General features: G+C 53.9%; 1 protein-coding gene across 6 annotated transcripts in view; it reads right to left on the reverse strand.

Moving 5' to 3' along the window:
- Positions 1-18,810, reverse strand: part of Osbpl2 (oxysterol binding protein like 2) — a 34,249-nt gene extending 15,439 nt beyond the window's left edge. For 2 of the 6 annotated variants that reach the window (XM_048810704.1, XM_015478642.2), the window contains exons 1-6: positions 10,867-10,945; positions 9,765-9,933; positions 7,797-7,941; positions 4,882-4,957; positions 1,385-1,519; positions 745-842 (exon numbers count right to left, since the gene is read on the reverse strand). In XM_048810704.1, the coding sequence (XP_048666661.1) occupies positions 745-842; positions 1,385-1,519; positions 4,882-4,957; positions 7,797-7,941; positions 9,765-9,801 (491 nt within the window). In that variant the 5' untranslated portion in view covers positions 9,802-9,933; positions 10,867-10,945. Of the gene's footprint in view, positions 1-744; positions 843-1,384; positions 1,520-4,881; positions 4,958-7,796; positions 7,942-9,764; positions 9,934-10,866; positions 10,946-18,786 lie in introns of those variants that run through there. The other 4 variants (XM_015478626.2, XM_015478634.2, XM_015478619.2 and 1 more) reach the window with 4 other exon arrangements.
- Positions 18,811-18,950: the final 140 nt, after the last annotated feature.

The following is an 18,950-nucleotide window of genomic DNA, read 5'->3' on the forward strand; positions in this document are numbered from 1 at the left end:
CTCCTCTGCAGTTACCCTTCTTTTTGGATTCACCTCTCTCTCTTTTTCCCCTGAGACGTGGGATTGAACCGGGGTGTAGTACCCACGAACTACACCCCAGCCCTTTCCTTTTGTTTTGAGACAGTATCTTACTACGTGGTCCAGGCTGGCTTCGAACTTGTGGTCCTCCTGCCTCAGCCTCCCAAGTCACCGAATTATATGTGTGTGCCACTGTGTCTGGCTTGGATTTTTCTCTCTTCTAACAGTGTCCCCAAAGTGCTGCTGCAAAACGGCCTGGCTTGCTCATTAGTACCTGGTTTTGCCAAGGTTGAAAGCTAGCACTCATCCACGCTTCTCCACAAGCACGCACATCAGGACCAGGCAGCAACAGGCTCTTCTACAACCCGCCACACACGACCCTCTGGTTCGCCCTGGTCTTGCCTCACTAGGGCAGGGCCTTGCCTTGCCACCATAGCACTCTGGGTGTTAAACAGCTTGCCCATAGCATCCCAAACCCTCCAACAGCTCCTCATGAGCCCAGACACCAATGCTGGAGAGAACCAGGCTCGCCTGTCACCCAAGAGCCCAACTTGAGTATTCACGACAGTCCCCCCCCCCCTTTTTAAATATATTTTTTTAGTTGTCATTGGACCTTTATTTAATTTACTTATATGTGGTGCTGAGAATCGAACCCAGTGCCTCACACATGCTGGGCGAGCGTTCTACCACTGAGCCATGACCCCAGCCTCTACAGCCCCCTCTTACCTGACCAATTCATATGTCTCTCCCAGGAGCGGGTTGAATGGCTTGCCGGTCCTCTCCCACTGGGAAGCCACGGCCGAGACGGCAAAGGCAGCCACACACTGCGGACAACACATGGCAGTCAGAGCGACTTCAGCTGGAGGGCAGCACTCTTTCAGCCGGCGACTGCTCAGCCTTCTGCTAGAAACACTCTTCACGGTTACAAAACTTCCAGGGAAGTGCCATTTGTCACCCCTCACTTCCTCAAAGTCACGTCAAGGACCGTGCTGCTCTCCACCCCCACAGCTGGGCTCCCTGCAGACACTGGCACAGTCTGCCTCTCACATGATGTACCTGCAAGCGCTCAAGCACACACACCTGTGCCCACGCACACACACATAAAACACACGTGCACAGACACACACGTCCACACAGTCGCATGTGCGCGCACACGTAGGGCAGTGGTGCTATAAGGACCTATGCGCATCACCTCCACCAGAAGGTGGCACCAGGAAGCTCTCAGGGCCAAAGGGCCACTGGAGACACGCTATAGAACAAATGCCGTGGCCTCCATGGACCTCCCACCCGTGGACACCCAGGACTCTGACTCCACGGTGTCATGTGCACCAAGACTGCTGTGGTGCCCACCATACACTCTGCCCACCTGCATCCTCTCCAGGGGCTGGGGCTGGTGGGAGGCCTTGTGAATAAGGTACACATGCTCCATATACTCCGTGATCCGCTGGAGGAAACTCAGGGGCTCGTTGAAGGCTATTGGCATTGTGATCTTGGACAGCTCCTGCAAGGGTTAGGGAAGACTGCACGGTTAGCTTCCTGCATGACCTGCCACCTGTGCCGTGAGCCTTGGCTTCCATCAGACCCCACATGGAACCTGATGCAACACTTCAAGGTCTTCCTATGCAGTGGCCCTGAATCCATCCCACACTACAGTGGTGATGGCAGAGCTGCTCCCAGACTGCTGCCCTCCGTGGTCCCTCCCGCCTCTACTTCCAGATGAATGGCGCCAGTGCTGAGCTTCCCACATCATCAAAGATCACGCCTGCTGGTGTACTCGCTAGGCTGAGATGGAGGACTGCCTGAGCCTGGAAGGTCAAGACCCAAACAAGCAGCTCAGAAATGAGACCCTGTCTCAGAAAAAGAATCACCCCTAGCTTCCATCACCGCCAGGAGGCTGGAGAAAGGCCTTGCTGCCTGCCAGGCCCTTCCACAATGTGGTCCACCCACACCTTTCAGAGGTGGCGAGGTGTCTCTCGTGCTCCCGGGCAGCCCATGCAGAAGTGAGGCTAGGGATGCTGGGCGGACAGGGTGCCCACAGAGGCCACACATGAGCCAGGATTCTAGGAAGGAGATCCTGACAGTGAGGGCTTTCAGGACACACCTGCACACAGCAGGACAGGCTCCTCAGGGGACAACCAGGGTCTGAGTTGGTCAGAGCATGGACAGGCTGAGGCCTGCAGAGGTTCCAGGGACAAGGATGGGCTGTGGCTCACAAGTGGCCCAAGTGCTCAGAACATCTGGGGCAGGCATCATGCTTGGCACAGTGCCACCAAGACAGGCCTGTCAGGCAACACCTGGGACATGACATCCTGGTAAAGGGCAGGGCTCTGCTTGCAGCCTGGTCCAGGAAGACCCTGCAGGCCAAGCCTACGCACACAGGGCAGGGACAGCCCCAGAGCCAGGACAGCGAGGATGCTCCTCAGGCTGTGGACACTCGTAAACACTGGGAACTTGGGGACACTCAGGAGGCTTGGGCTGGAGTTATGGCAAAGGCCACTCTGGCACACAGGTTAGCTGAGACCACACGAGGGAGCTGCCCGCACACGAAGGCAGGAAGAATAGCAGCTTGCGACGCTGTACTCACCCCCTTAGGAGCAAGTGGAAGAGACCTGAGACAGCAGGTGAGAAGCGGGAGGATGGAAAGGGGAGGAAACACTGAAGGTCTGCCCCCGGCCAGGCTCACGTCCTTGCTACACACCTCAGAACCCACCACAGCCAGACCCCAAGGTGCAGGCCAGGGAGGCTGACGGTCACAGGACAAGGGCAGAGGGCCCAGGCAGGAGAAGGCTGGTCTTGCTCAGGTGGAGGGCAGGGTCTTAATCAGGTGGCATCCAGCAAAATCCCACAGGCAGTGTCCTGTGGCCAGCAACCCCATTCCTGGGAATCTGTCCAGTGCCTCAGCAGACCCATGTTCAGGGCCAGTCACCAAGACCTGCTCGATCAACTGAAGACCAGAAGTGCCAGGTGTTCAAGAGCAGAGCCACATTCCTTGTGGGGCATGAGGCAGGAACTAGACACCTGGTAGGGCCTTCTGCCAAGTGAGGGCAGAGGTGAGGGCCCAGAGCAGAGGTGCTGTCTCTCTTCCATCACCACCAGGATGCTGGAGAAAGGCCTTGTCTGCCTGCCAAGGGGCAGAGGTGGGGGACTGGGGCATGTGGGGGCCTGGGGCATGTGAAGCCACTGGGGGTCTGGGCCCACCGGGGTGTGCAGCATGGGGCACCTTGTGGGCAGGGCCAGCCTACCTGCAGGAATGTGGTCAGAGTCCCCTAGGCTTCATGTGATGTGGGGACTGTCACATGTGTCACTATGGGGTCTCTGGGCAGGGTCATGGGGTGGAGCCCCCTGACTAAATCTGGGCAGTCATGTAGGAACAGGGGCCAGGCAAGGTGGCCACACCTATCATTCCAGCAACTTGGAGACTAAGATAAAGGATTACAAGTTCCAGGCCAGCCTCAGCACCTTAGGGAGGCCTTCTCAAAATTAAAAATAAAAAGAACCGGGGACGTGGCTCAGTGGCAGAGCACTGCTGGGTTCCACCCACAGAACCCCAAAAAAAAAAAAAAAAAAAAAACCAAACCCAGGAAGAGAGACCACAAGGGGTACAAACGCTCATTCACATATACACACAAGTGTGTGTGTGCACACTCTCTGTCTCCCACCATGTGATGCCTGCACGGCCTTGGGACTCCGTCACCAGACGCCCTCAACCTTGAAACTTCAGAAGTTTTAGCAAAACTAAACCTCTTTTCTTTATAACTTTTCTAGTCTATGATATTATGTTACTGACAACACAAAACAGACTACTTTGAATACCTTATTAAGTAAATCTGACTTTGGACCCATATTTGAAAACTAAATTAAATGTATAAAAGCAATCTCTAAACATTAAAATGAAACAAATGAACCTATCCGATTCCCTCAGGGCATGATCACCCAGGGGAGAACCAGATACCCTCGCAGCAATTGTGCAGTAGACACTAGGATCAAGTGTTCAAGGTTAACATCCCCAGTAAGAGGAGTGGACAACGCACAGCCTCAGACAAGGGACTGAGGGCCCCTGGCCTCTGTGTGTTCCTGCAGAAAGTGCAGAACCTCAGTCTCATCACAGGAAAATGCCAGACAAACCTAAATTGAGGAACACTCTGCCAAACAGTGGGCCAGTAGCCTGCAAGGCGTCAAAGTCATTCATTCTGTAGTGAAGGGCACAAAGGAGATGTGATGGCCAAATGCTACCAGGGATCCCAGAGAGGGTCCAGAAGTGGGACCTCATAAAAAGCAGGAAGCCCGCGGAGCGGGCAGTCTGGCAGAGCTTCACCACCACAGAGCCCTCGTTCTCATCACCACGCGGCAGCTGCGCTTCGAGCCAGCGCCAGGGGCTGCCAGGGAGTGGGAGGGTGCCCTGTAACTTTCTATGAGCCTCACATCACTTCCAAGTAAAAAACTGAGTACAAAGATGAAGCTTCCTCTGGAGGAAAAAGGACTAAAATGGACAACAGTGAAAGAAACTGACGTGTCTCAGGAACCAAGTGCACAGGAGCTGAGGAAGGCGTGTGCTTCTGGCCTCAGCCCCAGGCTCCCATCGCGGGCGCTGCCAACGCAGGGCAGGCCAGAGCCCCAGGACACGCCAGACTCTGACAGGCAGCCAAGGTCACAGCAAAGTCCACAGCATATGGACGCTCTGACCGTCCCACCAGTTTTCAGTTTTCCTGTTACAAATCCTGAGACCCTGACAAAGGCTGCCTGCAACCTGGAAGAACCTCCTCTGTGATGGGAAGAGCCCACAGCAGCCCCTGCCCTGCCCCACAGAGGCGGCCAACCACGAGGACCCGCACGCCCAGGCTTCCTGCTCCAACCCAGGCTCACCAGGCCGATGCACTTCTTCAGTATGCTCCACACGCTGAAGTCACTTCTGGTGAACATGGGGGCAGGCAGTGCTGTCCTGTGAGAAGCAAATGACGGATGGCGCTTGTTACTCGTGGGAGGGCCCTTTCCCAGGACGGCTGCTCCACGACCACCCCTGCACCTTCAGACCTGATGTGAGCCTCGCGTTCTGACAGACCCAGGGGAGGAACCCGGCTGCTGCCCCAGCCTCAGGGAGGTTCCTGCTTTGCTGTGCTGGAGGCCTCCTGAGGGTGGTTATGTCACCTTTAGAGTCCTGACCCTGACCCTGCAGTGGCAGGCTATGGCTTCCTTCTCAAGGCAGGGAGCGAGTGACAACTAGGGACCCCGTCGGCAGCTCTGCTGCCCACTCAGGGTCTCCAGCCCACCCTCAAGAGGTGGCTGCAGGATAAGTGAGGCCACTGGGCATGGAAAGCATTGAGGAAACCTCTCCGGAAGCCAGCCGCGTCCCCGCCTTCAGCAACCGCCAAGGTGCCTGCCTCCCAATGTCCCCCAGCCAGATGGGCCAGCTGTCACACCTGTGTTAGAGTTCGTAAACAAGTCTGGATGGTGCCTGGCAAAATGCCAGAGGCAGTGGTTTGAGAAGTAACAAAAGCAAGCCATTAAGTGTGGAGATTCCTTATTGGTTGACTGATGTATCTAGTTTATGCTAATTAGATAAGCTGTGTGGAATGTATAAATACTGCTCCTGTCCTGCAATAAACGGCTCCCACTCCTGCTGTATCAATCTACACAAGTTATTCGTCATCCCCCGGTTATTTTGCTGCAGCCAGCCGGGCTGCGGCACACCTGCACCCCCGTCTTTAACCCAGCTCTTGCTCATGGGTGGCCCTCTCAGGATGCGAGCTGCATGCGCCCGTCTCCACCTGTTGGAACTGCCTTTGAATGTTGGGTAGCCGCATGCCTCAGGCAGGGTGCCGCAGAGTACGGGCACAAAGAGGTGCCAGGGAGCACGCCTGGGGACCCTGCCACCACCCTCAGCCCCAAGAGGCCACCCCAGCATTCTTCAGTGAAGTTCCCATTTCATGGTGGCTGCTCTGAAGGAGCAGAGGAATCCCAACGGGGGCCCCAGCCCTCAGGCAAGGACTCCACTGGAAGGGACCACTGGTCAAACACTGTTGTCCTCTGGTCTCCAGGACCCAGTCCTCGCCCACGGTGGCACGGGGAAGGCACATTGGGCAGCTCTTTTAGGGCACACTGCTTATTTCAAGTGGCAAGAGGAAGAAGGGAATGGGTTGGGGTTTGGCTCAGTGGTAGAGCACTTGCCTAGCAGTGTGAGGCCCTGGGTTGGATTCCCAGCACCGCATATAAATAAATAAACAAAATAAAGGCTCATGGACATCTAAAAAAAATTTTTAAGTAAATAAGTAAATAAATAAACAAACAAACAAATAAATAAAGGTATCGTGTCCAACCACATCTAAAAAATAAATATTAAAAAAAAAAAGAGGAAGAAGGGGGAGCAACTGTGAGGCAAAAAGGAAATGGAAACCAAGGCCGACTGGGCAAGGTGGCCAGGCTGCTGGAAGCTGGCCCCTCATCGCCCCTCTGAGCTCATTACCAACAGCCTTGGCACGGCAAGACACGGCACGGCACGGCACGCAGTGAGGGCCCCACAGGAGGGGCACATGCTGCACGGGTCAGAGCATGCCCAGGGACAGGAGCCCTTGTGAGATGGGGATGAAGAACGGAAACTGAGACATGCAGGGGAGGGGAGGGCCTAAGCCAGGAGCAGAGTGGACACCCGTCGGGCAAGGGCAGGGCTAGATGGACCCAAGACCACAAAAAAGGACCCTGTGTGTGGGGCCCGAGGAGCAGAGCTGGAGCAGTGTACAGCCAGCCTGAGGACAGGAGGTGGGAGGATACTGGCCCTCATGCTGAGAGCACCAGTGTCCAGAGAAGACAGTCCACAGGCAAAGGGCTGCTGTTCTGAGCCACTCAGGACGATGTGGCGTGAGCTGAAGGAAGGCGGAGGTGGTGCCTTTAGGTCTGACTTTGAGAAGTGCCGCTGCACATGGCAGGAAGAGATGAGAGGTGTAAGAGGTGCACCAAGTGGACTGGCACAGCAGAGGCAGGCGAACTGAGGGGCCAGGATGCATCTAAAGAGGCCAAAGTATCAGCACAGGGTGTCTGAGGCAGGGAGCAAGAGCATCGGGCTAACTGCTGGAGAATGGCCACAGGGCGCGGTGCAGAGGGAAGGGCGGGGTCCAGAGGGTATGGCTGCTCTGACACCCAGCGCAGCAGAGGCGCCCTACTGACAGCTGAGCACACAAATGAAGGGTGAAGAGAGGGAGGCACCTGGGGCATGCTCAGAAAAGAGGCCAGGGTGAGGCTGGAGGCCCTGTAGTCAGCACGCCTCAGGACCCACTGCCACCTGAGGGCTGCTATCTACCCAGGGTCTCGCCTCTCCTGAGGCACTGAAGCCTGCTGGTGAGGGCCGCTGGCCCCAGAACCACTGTGCAAACATGAACGTGTTGGCAGGAGGGTGAAATATGGTCATGTCACAGCCAGCTGACCCAGCCCCTGCTGTCCCCATGGGGATACCAGCCAATGTAGCTCAGTAGGACACAGACAAGAGGAAGTCAGCAAGGCCCAAGTCACGCCAGGCCATGTGGATCCTGGGCAAGGACTCCACTGGAAGGGACCACTGGTCAAACACTGTTGTCCTCTGGTTTCCAGGACCAAGCAGAGAGGTGTCATGCCTCTGTGGCACAGGCTGGCCAGACAGCAGCAGCTATTGGAGGAAGGCCTAGAGCCTGCAGGTGGGCTGCCCCTCTAGCTGGACCCCCATGAGACCCATGGGGGCACTGCGGCGAGTTCTGGGAAGGACGACAGATACACTGTGGACAACTCTGAAACAGTGCACGGAGACCACATACCTGTGCTTCTGAACCCCATTCTCTCGAGGGGGCCTCTCCCCACTTTTCCCAGTCCTTGAGCTGTTGCTGGAGTCCAAGTCGATCCTCCCAGTGACCTTCTGATTTGCCTCTGAAAATTCCCCAGAAGAGTTATCAGAATCAAAGCCTGTGCAAGACAAGCAGAAGAGTCATTTGGATGGATGTGGATGTGGAGGATGGGAAAGCCACTCCCCAGATCCCGCCCCCACTAGCACACCACCAGCGGCTTACAGGTTTTGTGTTTTGTTTTCCCAGAGCTGGGGATTAACCCAGGGCCTTGCACCTGCTACACAAGTGCTCTGCCACTGAGCTGTAACCCAGCCACCCAGAGGGACTTTTATGGGTCTTCCTTTTTTCTTTGGTACTGGGGATTGAACCCAAGGGCTCTACCATGAGCCACATCGCAGCCCTTTTTACTTTTTCTTTTGAGACAGGATCTTATTAAGTTGCTGAGGCTGGCCTCGAACATGGGACCCTCCTGCCTCAGCCTCCTGAGTTGCTGGGATGAGGTGTGAGCCACCATGCCTAGCTCACCACACCCAGCTCCTCTTATACAGCTTTTAAGTGATACATTTGGAATAATAAAGTCTGCCTCTCAAGCAATCAAGGTCATGGGCCACTCAACGTGGGGACACACAGAGAAACACTGCTGTGGAGCAGCCTCTGAGCTGCTGTGCCACAGGGAGGGAGGAACCATTCAGCCTCACATGGGACTGACGCTGTTTCTGGGGAAATGAGACAGACTATAGAAGAGCTCAGAAGCATTCAGAGGATTTTGCCAAACGTGTCCTAAGGTGTGGGGACTTCCCAAGAGATTCCTGGGTGAGGAGGGACACCAAGTCAGCCTCTCTGTGACAGGCACAGCTTCCCAGGGGAGGGCCAGGTAGTGAGCGGGTGTGACAGCCCAGTGACCCCTCTGCAGAGAGGGACTTTGCCCCGGAGGACGGCGGAAGGGAGTGCAGGCCGAAGGGCCTGGAGCACATCTCCAGGAGCACACGCAACAGGCAATTTCAGCCACAAAATTAAGAAAAATGACCACAATTTCACCTTGGAAGATGATAAGAAGCTCAGTGTCCCTTTTTCCAAAGGTTTTAGATGAGAGCAAGTCAAGCCAAGCTTGGTGGCACACACCTGTAATCCCAGGGACTTGGAAGGCTGAGGCAGGAGGATTGCAAGTTCAAGGCCAGCCTCAGCATAGGCTCAGTGAGGCCCTAAACAACTGGCTGCCAGATGCAGGAGCACAGCCTGGTCGGCTGCCACCTCCACAGAGCCCAGGGTGCACGAGGACGAGGCACGGCAGAGGCCTCAGCCAGGCTGGGGTAGCTGCTTCCACCAGGGTGACCCCTGTAGGTGGTAGCCTCACAGAGCTTCTAGGGACTGCAGCCACAACCTGGCCTGCTCAGTCCTCCCACCATTGTGTTTGTGTTCTTAGCTGAGGTCGAAGTCCCTCCCAATTGGCAGTAGACCTTCACAGAAAGGATGGAGTGATATTCCCGCTGACCCAAGGGACAGAGGAAGGGGATGAACATAAGGCTGTCACTCCACGCGCAGCTGACCTGAGAGGCCAGGAGAGCCTCTGGAGAGCAGAGGGCTGCTCTGTGGCACACTCCGAGCAGCTCAAAGCCAGACATGCTCATGACGCCAGCAGTTTTTGATCATTAAGTATAAATAACATTAAAAGACTGACCGCCTCATTCTAGTTCCAAAGAAAACCAGTATCACCAGGAAGCTCTTCCAAAGACTTCACACCCCACTGCGCTGCCATGCTGTCTTCCAAGACTCAAAGTCCAAGTTTCCCACGTCCGAGACAGAATACCACGTGTTTCCTAAGAGCGGGTCTCCGGCCTCCGGAACATGCCAGACCACCTCCCAAAGGCCAGACCCACCCTCTGGATCCCACAGATGCCTGCACACCCTGCGGTTTCTGAGCCAGTTTTTCTTTCAACTCACCTGTGACGGCATCAAAGAACTCTTCCTCCCCGTTCATCCTTCAGTGGCCAGGCTCCGTCACTGCCTGGGTGTGCTCTTCCTACTGGATCATCTTAGCTGAGCTACATGCACAGCACAAGCAACTCTGCACTACAAACTTCTCGGTAAAAACCCAGCAGACACAGGAGATCTGAGGGGAGAAACATTTTGGCATACTTAGCTTCTAGAAGGATGTAGTTTCAAAACAGATTTAAATAGCTATTCAGCACTCTAGAAATCAATCTCAACCACATGTGAGGAAAGACACAAAGCATGCGATCCCACAACAGACACACAACTCTTCCAACAGTATCAGGGAGAGGAAGCACTCCCTGCCAGAAGACGGAAGGGGTACGTTTGAAAATCGTCATCCACGTGTACAGGCAGACATGAAACACTGCTCTGGGAAGACGCAGAGAGCTCGAGAGGACGAGCTACGTGAGGCCATCAGGCTCCAGCCCATCTCAGGAAGTTCTGCTCAAAGTCATCAGAAGCTAGAACCAAGTGGCTATAAATAAATGGAAAACTGTGTCAAAATAACCCAGTAATAGCTTTGGGGACTTTGCTCTTTAGAAGGACATCAGTGAGTCAATGAGGACGCTCAGACAATGCCGGTTGGGAAGGCCCCAGGCCCACAGGGCCCGCCACCTTGCCCTCAAACCTGGGGGTTCCCTGCCGCCCTACCAAGAGTGCCAGCTCTGGGTTTGGCCCCTTTGCCTACCAACACATGGAAGTGAGAAAAGGATCCTGTCAAGCACACCAGGAAACACAATCGGCAGCACCCACTCCTCAGCCTTAGAGCACAGAGCGGGTCTTCCAGCACACAAGCCGTGAAGGAAAGAGCGCAGAACACTAGGGAGAGCGCCACTGTCCTGGCTGAGCCTGGCTTCTCCAGCTTGCACACAGGACCACGCGCATGTGAAGCCGTTACGCACATCATGAGGTGCATGACGTCTGACTGTGTGCCTCAAACGTGCAGTTTGTTTACATGCAACTACACCTTCAAAAAGCTACCTAAAAAAGACATCAACAAACATCAGGATTCAAACAAGGAAAAGCACATTGTCAGGGGCGGCAGCCACACCTGTCATCCCAGGGTCTCAGGAGGCTAAGGCAGGAGGATGGCAAGTTCCAGACCAGCCTGGGCAACTTAGCGAGATCCTATGTGAAAAACTGAAAGAAAAAAAAAAAAAAGAAACTAGGATGTAACTCAGTGGTAAAACATCTGCTTAGCCTGGGTGAGGCCTAGGGATCAAACCCCAGCACCAAAAAAGTCCTAATGTTAGAGGTAAATCAATCGAAACTTATGGAAAGTTTTTGAATGAAGGTGTGAGATGCTACTCTGCTACCCATACTATGGCGACACTGGTATTGCTGCGGCATGTGGACCACAGGGTTCAGCAGTGACCATGGGCCTCGGAGGCCTTCCCCTACAGGCTTCCCAGGCAGCCCAGATGCTCTGCCTGTGGCTGCCAGCAAAGGATGCACCTACCAGCAGGTGTTCCATGCCTTCCTCACGTCACCAGGCCCCATGAGGGGCACAGACCACCAACTGCCACAGGCCAGGCCCCTGTAGCTTCCTTACCCTCAGGAGATGGAAGCCCATGGGCCCTGGGCAGGAGCATGGCACACTCCTGGGAAGCCTCTACTGGTTGGGCCCTGACAAACAACAGAGAGTCCATAGAGGCCCTGGGCCAGCCAGCAGACTACCCATCCTGGCTGGTCCTCAGTCCTTCTTCACAGCTACCCACCCCTGGATTCTCGGAGGCCTGGTTCAGCACACAGGCCTCAGCTGCCCAGAAGCTCACAGCTCTGGGGTATCTCTGATTCCTGACCCCCTGAGTCAGGCCAGAACACCACAGGTGGCTGGGGGCTGTGGCTCAATGGTTCAGCACCCAGAGTCGAGGCTCTGCAGCTGGGGAAGGAAAGACTGGCCCCAGGGCTCACCCTCTGCAAAGCTGAGGATGTGGGGTGAGCAGCTGGGAAGCCAGCCAGTGGCTCTGGAGTGCGCCATGAGCTTCAGCTCCCTTTCAGAAACAACCCGCAGGACAGAGCCTCGGGAAAGGGCTGCAGGGTTTGTTTTTCTTTAGTCAGCTCTTTCTGGTCAGCATTATCCTTTTCTAGGTCCACAGAAAAAACAGGAAACTTGCAAGGGTGTCCTCCTATTCTTGTCCCTCCCCAGGGGCCACTCTAGCCAGGGAAGGGGGCTTCTTCCTTCCACATGGTCCCCAAGCCCACCCTCACTGCAGCCACACCACCACTGTTCCCACTCCCACAAAATGCCCACCCCCTTGCAAATTGCCACCACTGTACCCTCTTGAAGGTGCCCGCTCTGCTGTCCCTCTCCCACCAGTATGTGGCCCAACCAAGCCCCAAATGTCCTAGCACCTTATGAATGCTCATACTGCAGCCTGACAGAGGCATCCTCACACTGTCCTTACAGAAGCAGATCCAGCAGTTGGGCAGTGAGTGAGCAAGAGCCAGGGGCCAGCCAGGCATTGTGGCCATGCCTGTAATCCCAGTGACCCGGGAGGCTGAGGCAGGAGAATTGCAAGTTCAAAGCCAGCCTCAGCAACTCAGTGAGACCCAGTCTCAAAATAAAAAATAAAAAGGACTGGGGGTGTGGCTCAGTGATTAAACCCCTGGTTTCAATCCCCAGTACGAAAATAAAAAAGAGCCAGGGACCAGTGACCACCATTGTCAATCACTAAGAAGCCCAATCCTGTGAGGATTCTACTCTATCAAAAGCAGGCAAGTGAGGCAACCTGGAAGAATTCTCATGCCAGACAAGAATACAAACAATGTAAATGTGCGAAAGTCACGTTTGAGGCTAAATATTAGTTCTAAATTTAAATTATTCCAAATAGCACACGTTCTATTCCATAACTTTAAAGTACACGAGCAGTACAACAAGACACTCTGTGCAGACACATCCACACCTGTGCTCGCCTCGGGCACCATCCTGCGTCAGGATGCCAACAGCCTTGCCGCAGCACGGCTCGCCACCACAGTGTCTCCTCCTGAGTGCTGAGGTCAGCCACAGATGGCTCAGTGGCCTCAAAAGGCAGGAGGAAAAAAGCCAGGCAGCAATTGGAGCAGGGGACTTCCCAGACCCACTTACATACAGGCCTGTGCCAGGAGGTGGCAGCAGGGCTGCTCAACATGCCACCCACACTGACGGCCTCAAGACCAGTGCGTGTGACAGGATGTGACAGAGGACAGTCAGGCCAGCGGCCTTCATCCTCACTCCAAACCTGCCCAGGCTCCCACCCCTCGGCTCACTGTAGCATGCCCTCTGGGGCCTGGGAAGGAGGGGGCCTGGGAAGTCCATTGCTGGGAAAGCTTTTTTACAGAAATTGTATGAATTAAGGATCCCATAAACAATCCCTGCTCGGTCTTTTTTCAAAGGACGTGTGTGTGGTTGGCAACAGATCACCACTGCTGAGACCGCATGTGGCACCACTCTGCCCAAGCACACTGAGTCCTGGAGTCAGGCGGGTGAGCGGGGTGAAGAACTGAGTGAACTTTTCTGAACACCTATCCCTCATCCATAGGCTAAACATAGTTAAGTCCAAATGCGTGAGAAGTGCCATGATACTGCTCTTTCCTCGGGGCAGGACAAACACAAGCCAGGCTCTCTGGCTCTGCCCGGCCATGTCTAGGGTGGTCTTCCCAGTCAGGAGCTGTACTGGCTCCTCACCGAGTGGGCTGCCTGACTGCAGGCCAGACGTCAGCTCTCCACACTAAGAAACAGGTGCGGACACAAAAGTGGCCGCCTGCTAACTGAAGGCACCAGCCAGGCAAGTTGATCAGCCACCAACAGGGACTTAGATTCTCACAAGAAACAGGAAGAGAAACACTGCACCACTCGCCCGCGGCCCACCGTGCTCCACATTTGCAGTGTGGCCTTGCCGAGGCAGGCAAAGGGCCAGCCCAGCAGGGTTCCCGGGCAGCAGCTGGCCCTGAGGGGAGTCTCAAGACCACTGTCCAGGCCAGAGTCCCTCGATTGCTGTCCCCAAATTGATCAAACTGCTCAGTACTGAAGAGCAGGTGCCAGAGCGTGTCCCCGCTTCCGATCCAGCACAGGTCGTCCACACACAGGTGAGCACAGCTCTTCATCCACATGTGTCTGCTTTAGTCAACCTCATCATCATGCAACAGGAAAAGCCATCCAAACGTGCCCGAGGGAGTGGTTGCGTGGCTCTGGACGGCACCCGCAGCCGGCAGACTCGGTCAGTCTGCCCCTCGCAGGACTTCTCGTGTGCAGCTCTGCCCCAGCAGCCACTGCACACCTCCAAGCCCGTGACCAGGTGAAAGGCTGCTGTCCTGCAGGGCTCCTGGACACCCTTGCCCTTTCGTCAGCTTCTCTCTCTATGGCCTCCATCCAGGGCCTTCTTGTTATCTTGCCCAACTCCACACTGCTGGTCCCCTGACCGGTTTTACTGTGTTGAGAAACTTATCATCCTAACATCAGCCCTGCCCAAGTCTCGCCCAGCTGTACTTCCTGAGCACTTCAGGGGTGGTGTTCAGACCAAGGTCAGGGAAACCCACAAATCTCCCCCCCACTGCAGGCCTCCAATCAAGAAAAAAGAAAAAACTGCTAAATTCTGTTGGTGATTTTTTTCTCCCCCCGAAAGATGACTCAGACTATTCATCAATTTATCAAAGGGGCCTTGATCCAAAAAGGGTTCTGACCCAACCAGAGGTCCCAGGACTGTGCAACCAAAGGTCCCAGGACTGCCTGGAACTCTCTGCAGACAAGCCACGGCCACATAACCACAGGAAGCCTGGGCTTGCAGGCCACCTGGCTGGGCACCTACACTTGCTACACAGTTCCTCAGTTTCCTGATGAGAAGCCAGATGACAGCCTCCCACACTGACTCAGGAGCTGTCCACCAAGGCCCAGCCAGCCTGCTGCAGAGCTGGAGCCAGTGCCACAGCCCCAGGGCCCCTCTCCCTCCTTCCTGTCTCCCCGACCTGCCTGACACCTCTCAGGGCGACAGTAACTATTAACCCTACTGGTTCTGCCACAAGTCACTGGCAAAGGCTGCTGTGCCAGCGCACACTCAGGAGTGAGGACACCCACCGTTTCTGGAATGACTCCATGCCCCAGCTCACGTCTGACACCTGCTGCCGTCAATGCTTCTCCAGGGTGTTCTGGCCTGGCCACCAGATCAGACATTCACTTAAGTTTTAAACAGCAATAGACATCATTTCTGGTCGAGCACAGTGGCACCAGCTGGCCCTGTCGCAGGAGCAGCCCTTGACCCGGCCTTCTTTGATTCAGTGAACCCAGCCAGCTGTGTACCTGCACGCCAGCACTGCCATTCCTCCCACAGCTGCCTCTGCATATTACGGAACAGCCTCCCCAAGACCCTCCTCCTCCCTGTCACGTTCCCCAAGAGCACCCCATGCCACCTGGAACAACTGCTATCTGAGCACCACCCATGGGGAGGTCTGAGCTCCGGCCCTGTGTCCAGAGACCAACCAAGAGCCCCTGGGACCCTCCCAGACATGCCTCAGCATCAGGGACAGAGTCCCAGACCCCAGTACCAGGCCAGCAGGCCCAGGCCGGGGCCAGGCATAATCAGTCCACAACAGGTGGGCACCCTTCCCAGCTACACCAGAATTTCTCAGGCTTGGGCTACGAAGCCCAGAGTAGGTTTCTCAAAATTAACCAAACAGGTATGCTGCTTTAAAAAAGAAAAGAAAAAGAAAAAGAGAGAAGGTAAGCAAAGAGAAAGAGACACACAAAACACCAGGCAATTGGGGCTGGGGATGTGGCTGAGGCGGTAGCGTGCTCGCCCGGCATGCGTGTGGCCCAGGTTCAATCCTCAGCACCACATACAAAGATGTTGTGTCCACCGAAAACTAAAAAATAAATATTTAAAAAAAAAAAAAAACACCAGGCAACCCAGGAGACTGTGCAGGAGGATGCAAGTTCCAGGCCAGCTTGGGCAAAACCCTGTCCCAAAATAGACAATAAAAAGGACTGGGGGTGTGGCTCAGTGGTAGAGTATCCCCTGGGTTCAATCCTATACCCCCGCCCCCCCCCCACACACACACACAGAGCACAGTCCATACACATGCATTCTTGAATCTGGTCCCTTCTGGAGGTCATCTCCACTACTGAGCCCAACTCAGGGACAGCAGTGTTTGTCCTACCAGACGCTCTGACCTGCATGCTTTGAAATTCTATCAAGTTATCCCATGTTCTTTCCTGAAGGAAAGGGAAGTGTCGTAAAGTTTACGGAAGCACAATGAACCACTGAATCACGTTTGTTAATAAGAGCCAAGTAGGGGCCTATGGGAGACTCACTCCCACATTGGGACTTGAGCCCAACCAGCAGTGACACCCAGAGATGAAACTTCCTCGCAAAAAAATCACAGCAAGGGGCTGGGGATGTGGCTCAAGCGGTAGCGCGCTCGCCTGGCATGCGTGCGGCCCGGGTTCGATCCTCAGCACCACATACAGACAAAGATGTTGTGTCCGCCAAATACTAAAAAATAAATATTTAAAAAAAAAAAAAAATTCTTAAAAAAAAAAAAAAAATCACAGCAACAAATTACTTACTGTAGGAAACTGCATTTATGTCAAATTAGAACCTAAAATACTCTTAGGATTTAAGTATTTTTAGTAGTCACATTCAAATACTTTCAGTCTTGATAAGGTTATAAATCAGCCATAAAATACACTAAGTTTTGGAACTAAACTTTACCCTTCACAGTGCTGCAAACTAAATCAGAAGTCTCAGGGCTGGGGATGTGGCTCAAGCAGTAACGCGCCTGCCTGGCATGCGTGGGGCGCTGGGTTCAATCCTCAGCACCACATAAAATAAAAATATTGTGTCCACCGAAAACTGAAAAATAAATATTAAAAAAATTCTCTCTCTCTCTCTCTCTCTTCTCTCTCTCTTTAAAAAAAAAAAAAAGGAGTCTGCACCCACCAAATAGAAGTACAGTAATGACTGGGACAGCCTCGGTATTCAGGGATCTTTTCCTACATCGGACCTCACTTGATGGTTCCTGATGCCATGGTAACTTGTTTCAAACAGAACACAATAACCTATTTCACAAGCAAAGACTAGAGGCCAGAGCAAATGGTGGCCCAGAGGCCCAGTATGAGCTTCCCCAGGTCCCCCCACAACTCTAAGATGCTGCAACTCACGAACACAATGTCAGCTCCATCCTAGCAAAGTCACCAATGCATCTACCCCAGGCACCCTTCCACTGCCACAGCAAGATGACTGACACCAGTTTCTCTCCCTCTTTACAGAGAGCACAAAAACATCCTCATCGAAATAAAGAACACCATAATTTCAATTAGCCAAATGCAAGGAGACTTGAAAGTCAATCAAGTTGTTTTGTTTTGTTTTTTGGTACCCAGGATTGAACCCAAGGGCACTTTACCACTGAGCCACATCCCCAATCCTTTTTATTTTGAGACAGGGCTAAGTTGCTGAGGCTGGCTTTGAACCAGTGATCCTCCTGCCTCAGCTTCCTGAGCTGCTGGGAAGTTTTAAGAACTATCTAAGTCTCATTTGCTAGCACTGCCAGAATTGTGGAGAAGACAAGCTAAGAGTCAAGTGGCACTCTCTAAACATTAAAGAACATTGCTTGTTAAGATGGAAAACCCAAGTGTCCGACGGCTCTGCATGCACTTGGAAGGAGGGAAGAAAATGTAACACTGACTGCCTGAAGCTCATGCAGGCCTACCTGAAAGCAAACCCTCACTCTTCAAACTGCATCCACACCTGCCCCCCCTTCCAGGACTAACATGGACAACTTCACTAGTAACAAAGACACTGTGCAGCAGGTGGGTATTGCAGCAAGATCCTGGATGGCCAAATGTAGAATGACTTTATTTAACAAGAAACAAAATGATTTTATAAACACTCAGGCTCACAAAAAATGAAAACCTGTTACATGTGCTACAGGAGACAAAGTCTGACACAGTAACAGTACGACTGGAATGTCTTCAGTGAGTCTGTCAAACAGATCAGTCTGAAACAGCAGCATGGGCTCTGTGTGAGAATGGGAACTCAGGGCTAGAGATGTAGCTCAGTGGCAGAGCAGTTGCCTAATATGCACAAGGCCAGGGCTTGATCCCAGTACCACAAGGGGAAAAAAATGAACCCCAGAGCCACACTGCCTGGGCTCAAACCCCTGCTCTATACTTTACTGCTATGTGGGCTAGAGTAAGCTATGTTCCTCAGCTTCCTCACCAATGGACTAAGGATGATGTCAGTGCCTGTCTAGCAGATCCCTGTGAGACACAGAGCCTCACAATGATCTGAGGCAATGGTTGTTAAATACCATCATCCTCCCAGATAAGAGCCGCTCCTAACAGAAGAACCTGCAAGGCAAACAAGGTGAATTCTGAGCAGATCCGGCCACCTTGTCTAGTCATGTTGTAAGTGACAACACCATGGCAGGTACTGTGCTGCAAGGGAGGAAGTACCATCTTCAGGTTCTCTAGGTTCCTGTCCCAGCAAGGGAAAGGGAACTGACACCTTGGAGCACTTATGTGCCTGAGGCTGAAGCAGCCAGCAAAGCAGACGTCACCTGCCTCAGAGGGAACTGAGGCCCAGAGGGAGATGCCCCCTTGTAGTTAGGAAGGCCTCTCCTCTGTCCAGGCATCAAGGGCCATGAGAACCCTTGACCCTTAACATATGGTACTGCACAGGGCATCTGCACTTTTGAGCTGACCCCTCAACAGGATGCCAGGCCACACACAGCACCCACCCAGGTCTGCAACTGGCCTTTCATAAGTATCTGCCAAACCCCACTCAAGAAGACCACATCTCCAGTGTGCAAAGGAGGTCCCTGAAAAGAGTGTAACCCAACAGCTGCTGGTCCCCAGCCCAGTGCCTGTCCTCTCTCCGGCATAACAAAACCCTGAAGGGGATGACATCCCCTTGTGCACCACCACCACGCGCCTGCTGGCCAGGTACACTCAGCAAGGCTGACTTCAGGAGTACCCGTAGGTCTTGGTCCGGCTCACCTGGGACCACCTGCCAGTCTTGGTCTGAACTCAGAACTCACTCGGTCTAAGGACGCGTCCCTGCGTCCCAAACTCCGCTGCGGAGGGAAGGACCTTAGAAACCAGACTGCCGAGGCCCGCGCGGCACAAAGTTCTCAGAGGCCCGCGCAGCCAGCTCGGCCCCC

Source organism: Marmota marmota, unplaced genomic scaffold (assembly GCF_001458135.2).
Source record: "Marmota marmota marmota unplaced genomic scaffold, marMar, whole genome shotgun sequence".
NCBI lineage: Eukaryota > Metazoa > Chordata > Mammalia > Rodentia > Sciuridae > Marmota > Marmota marmota.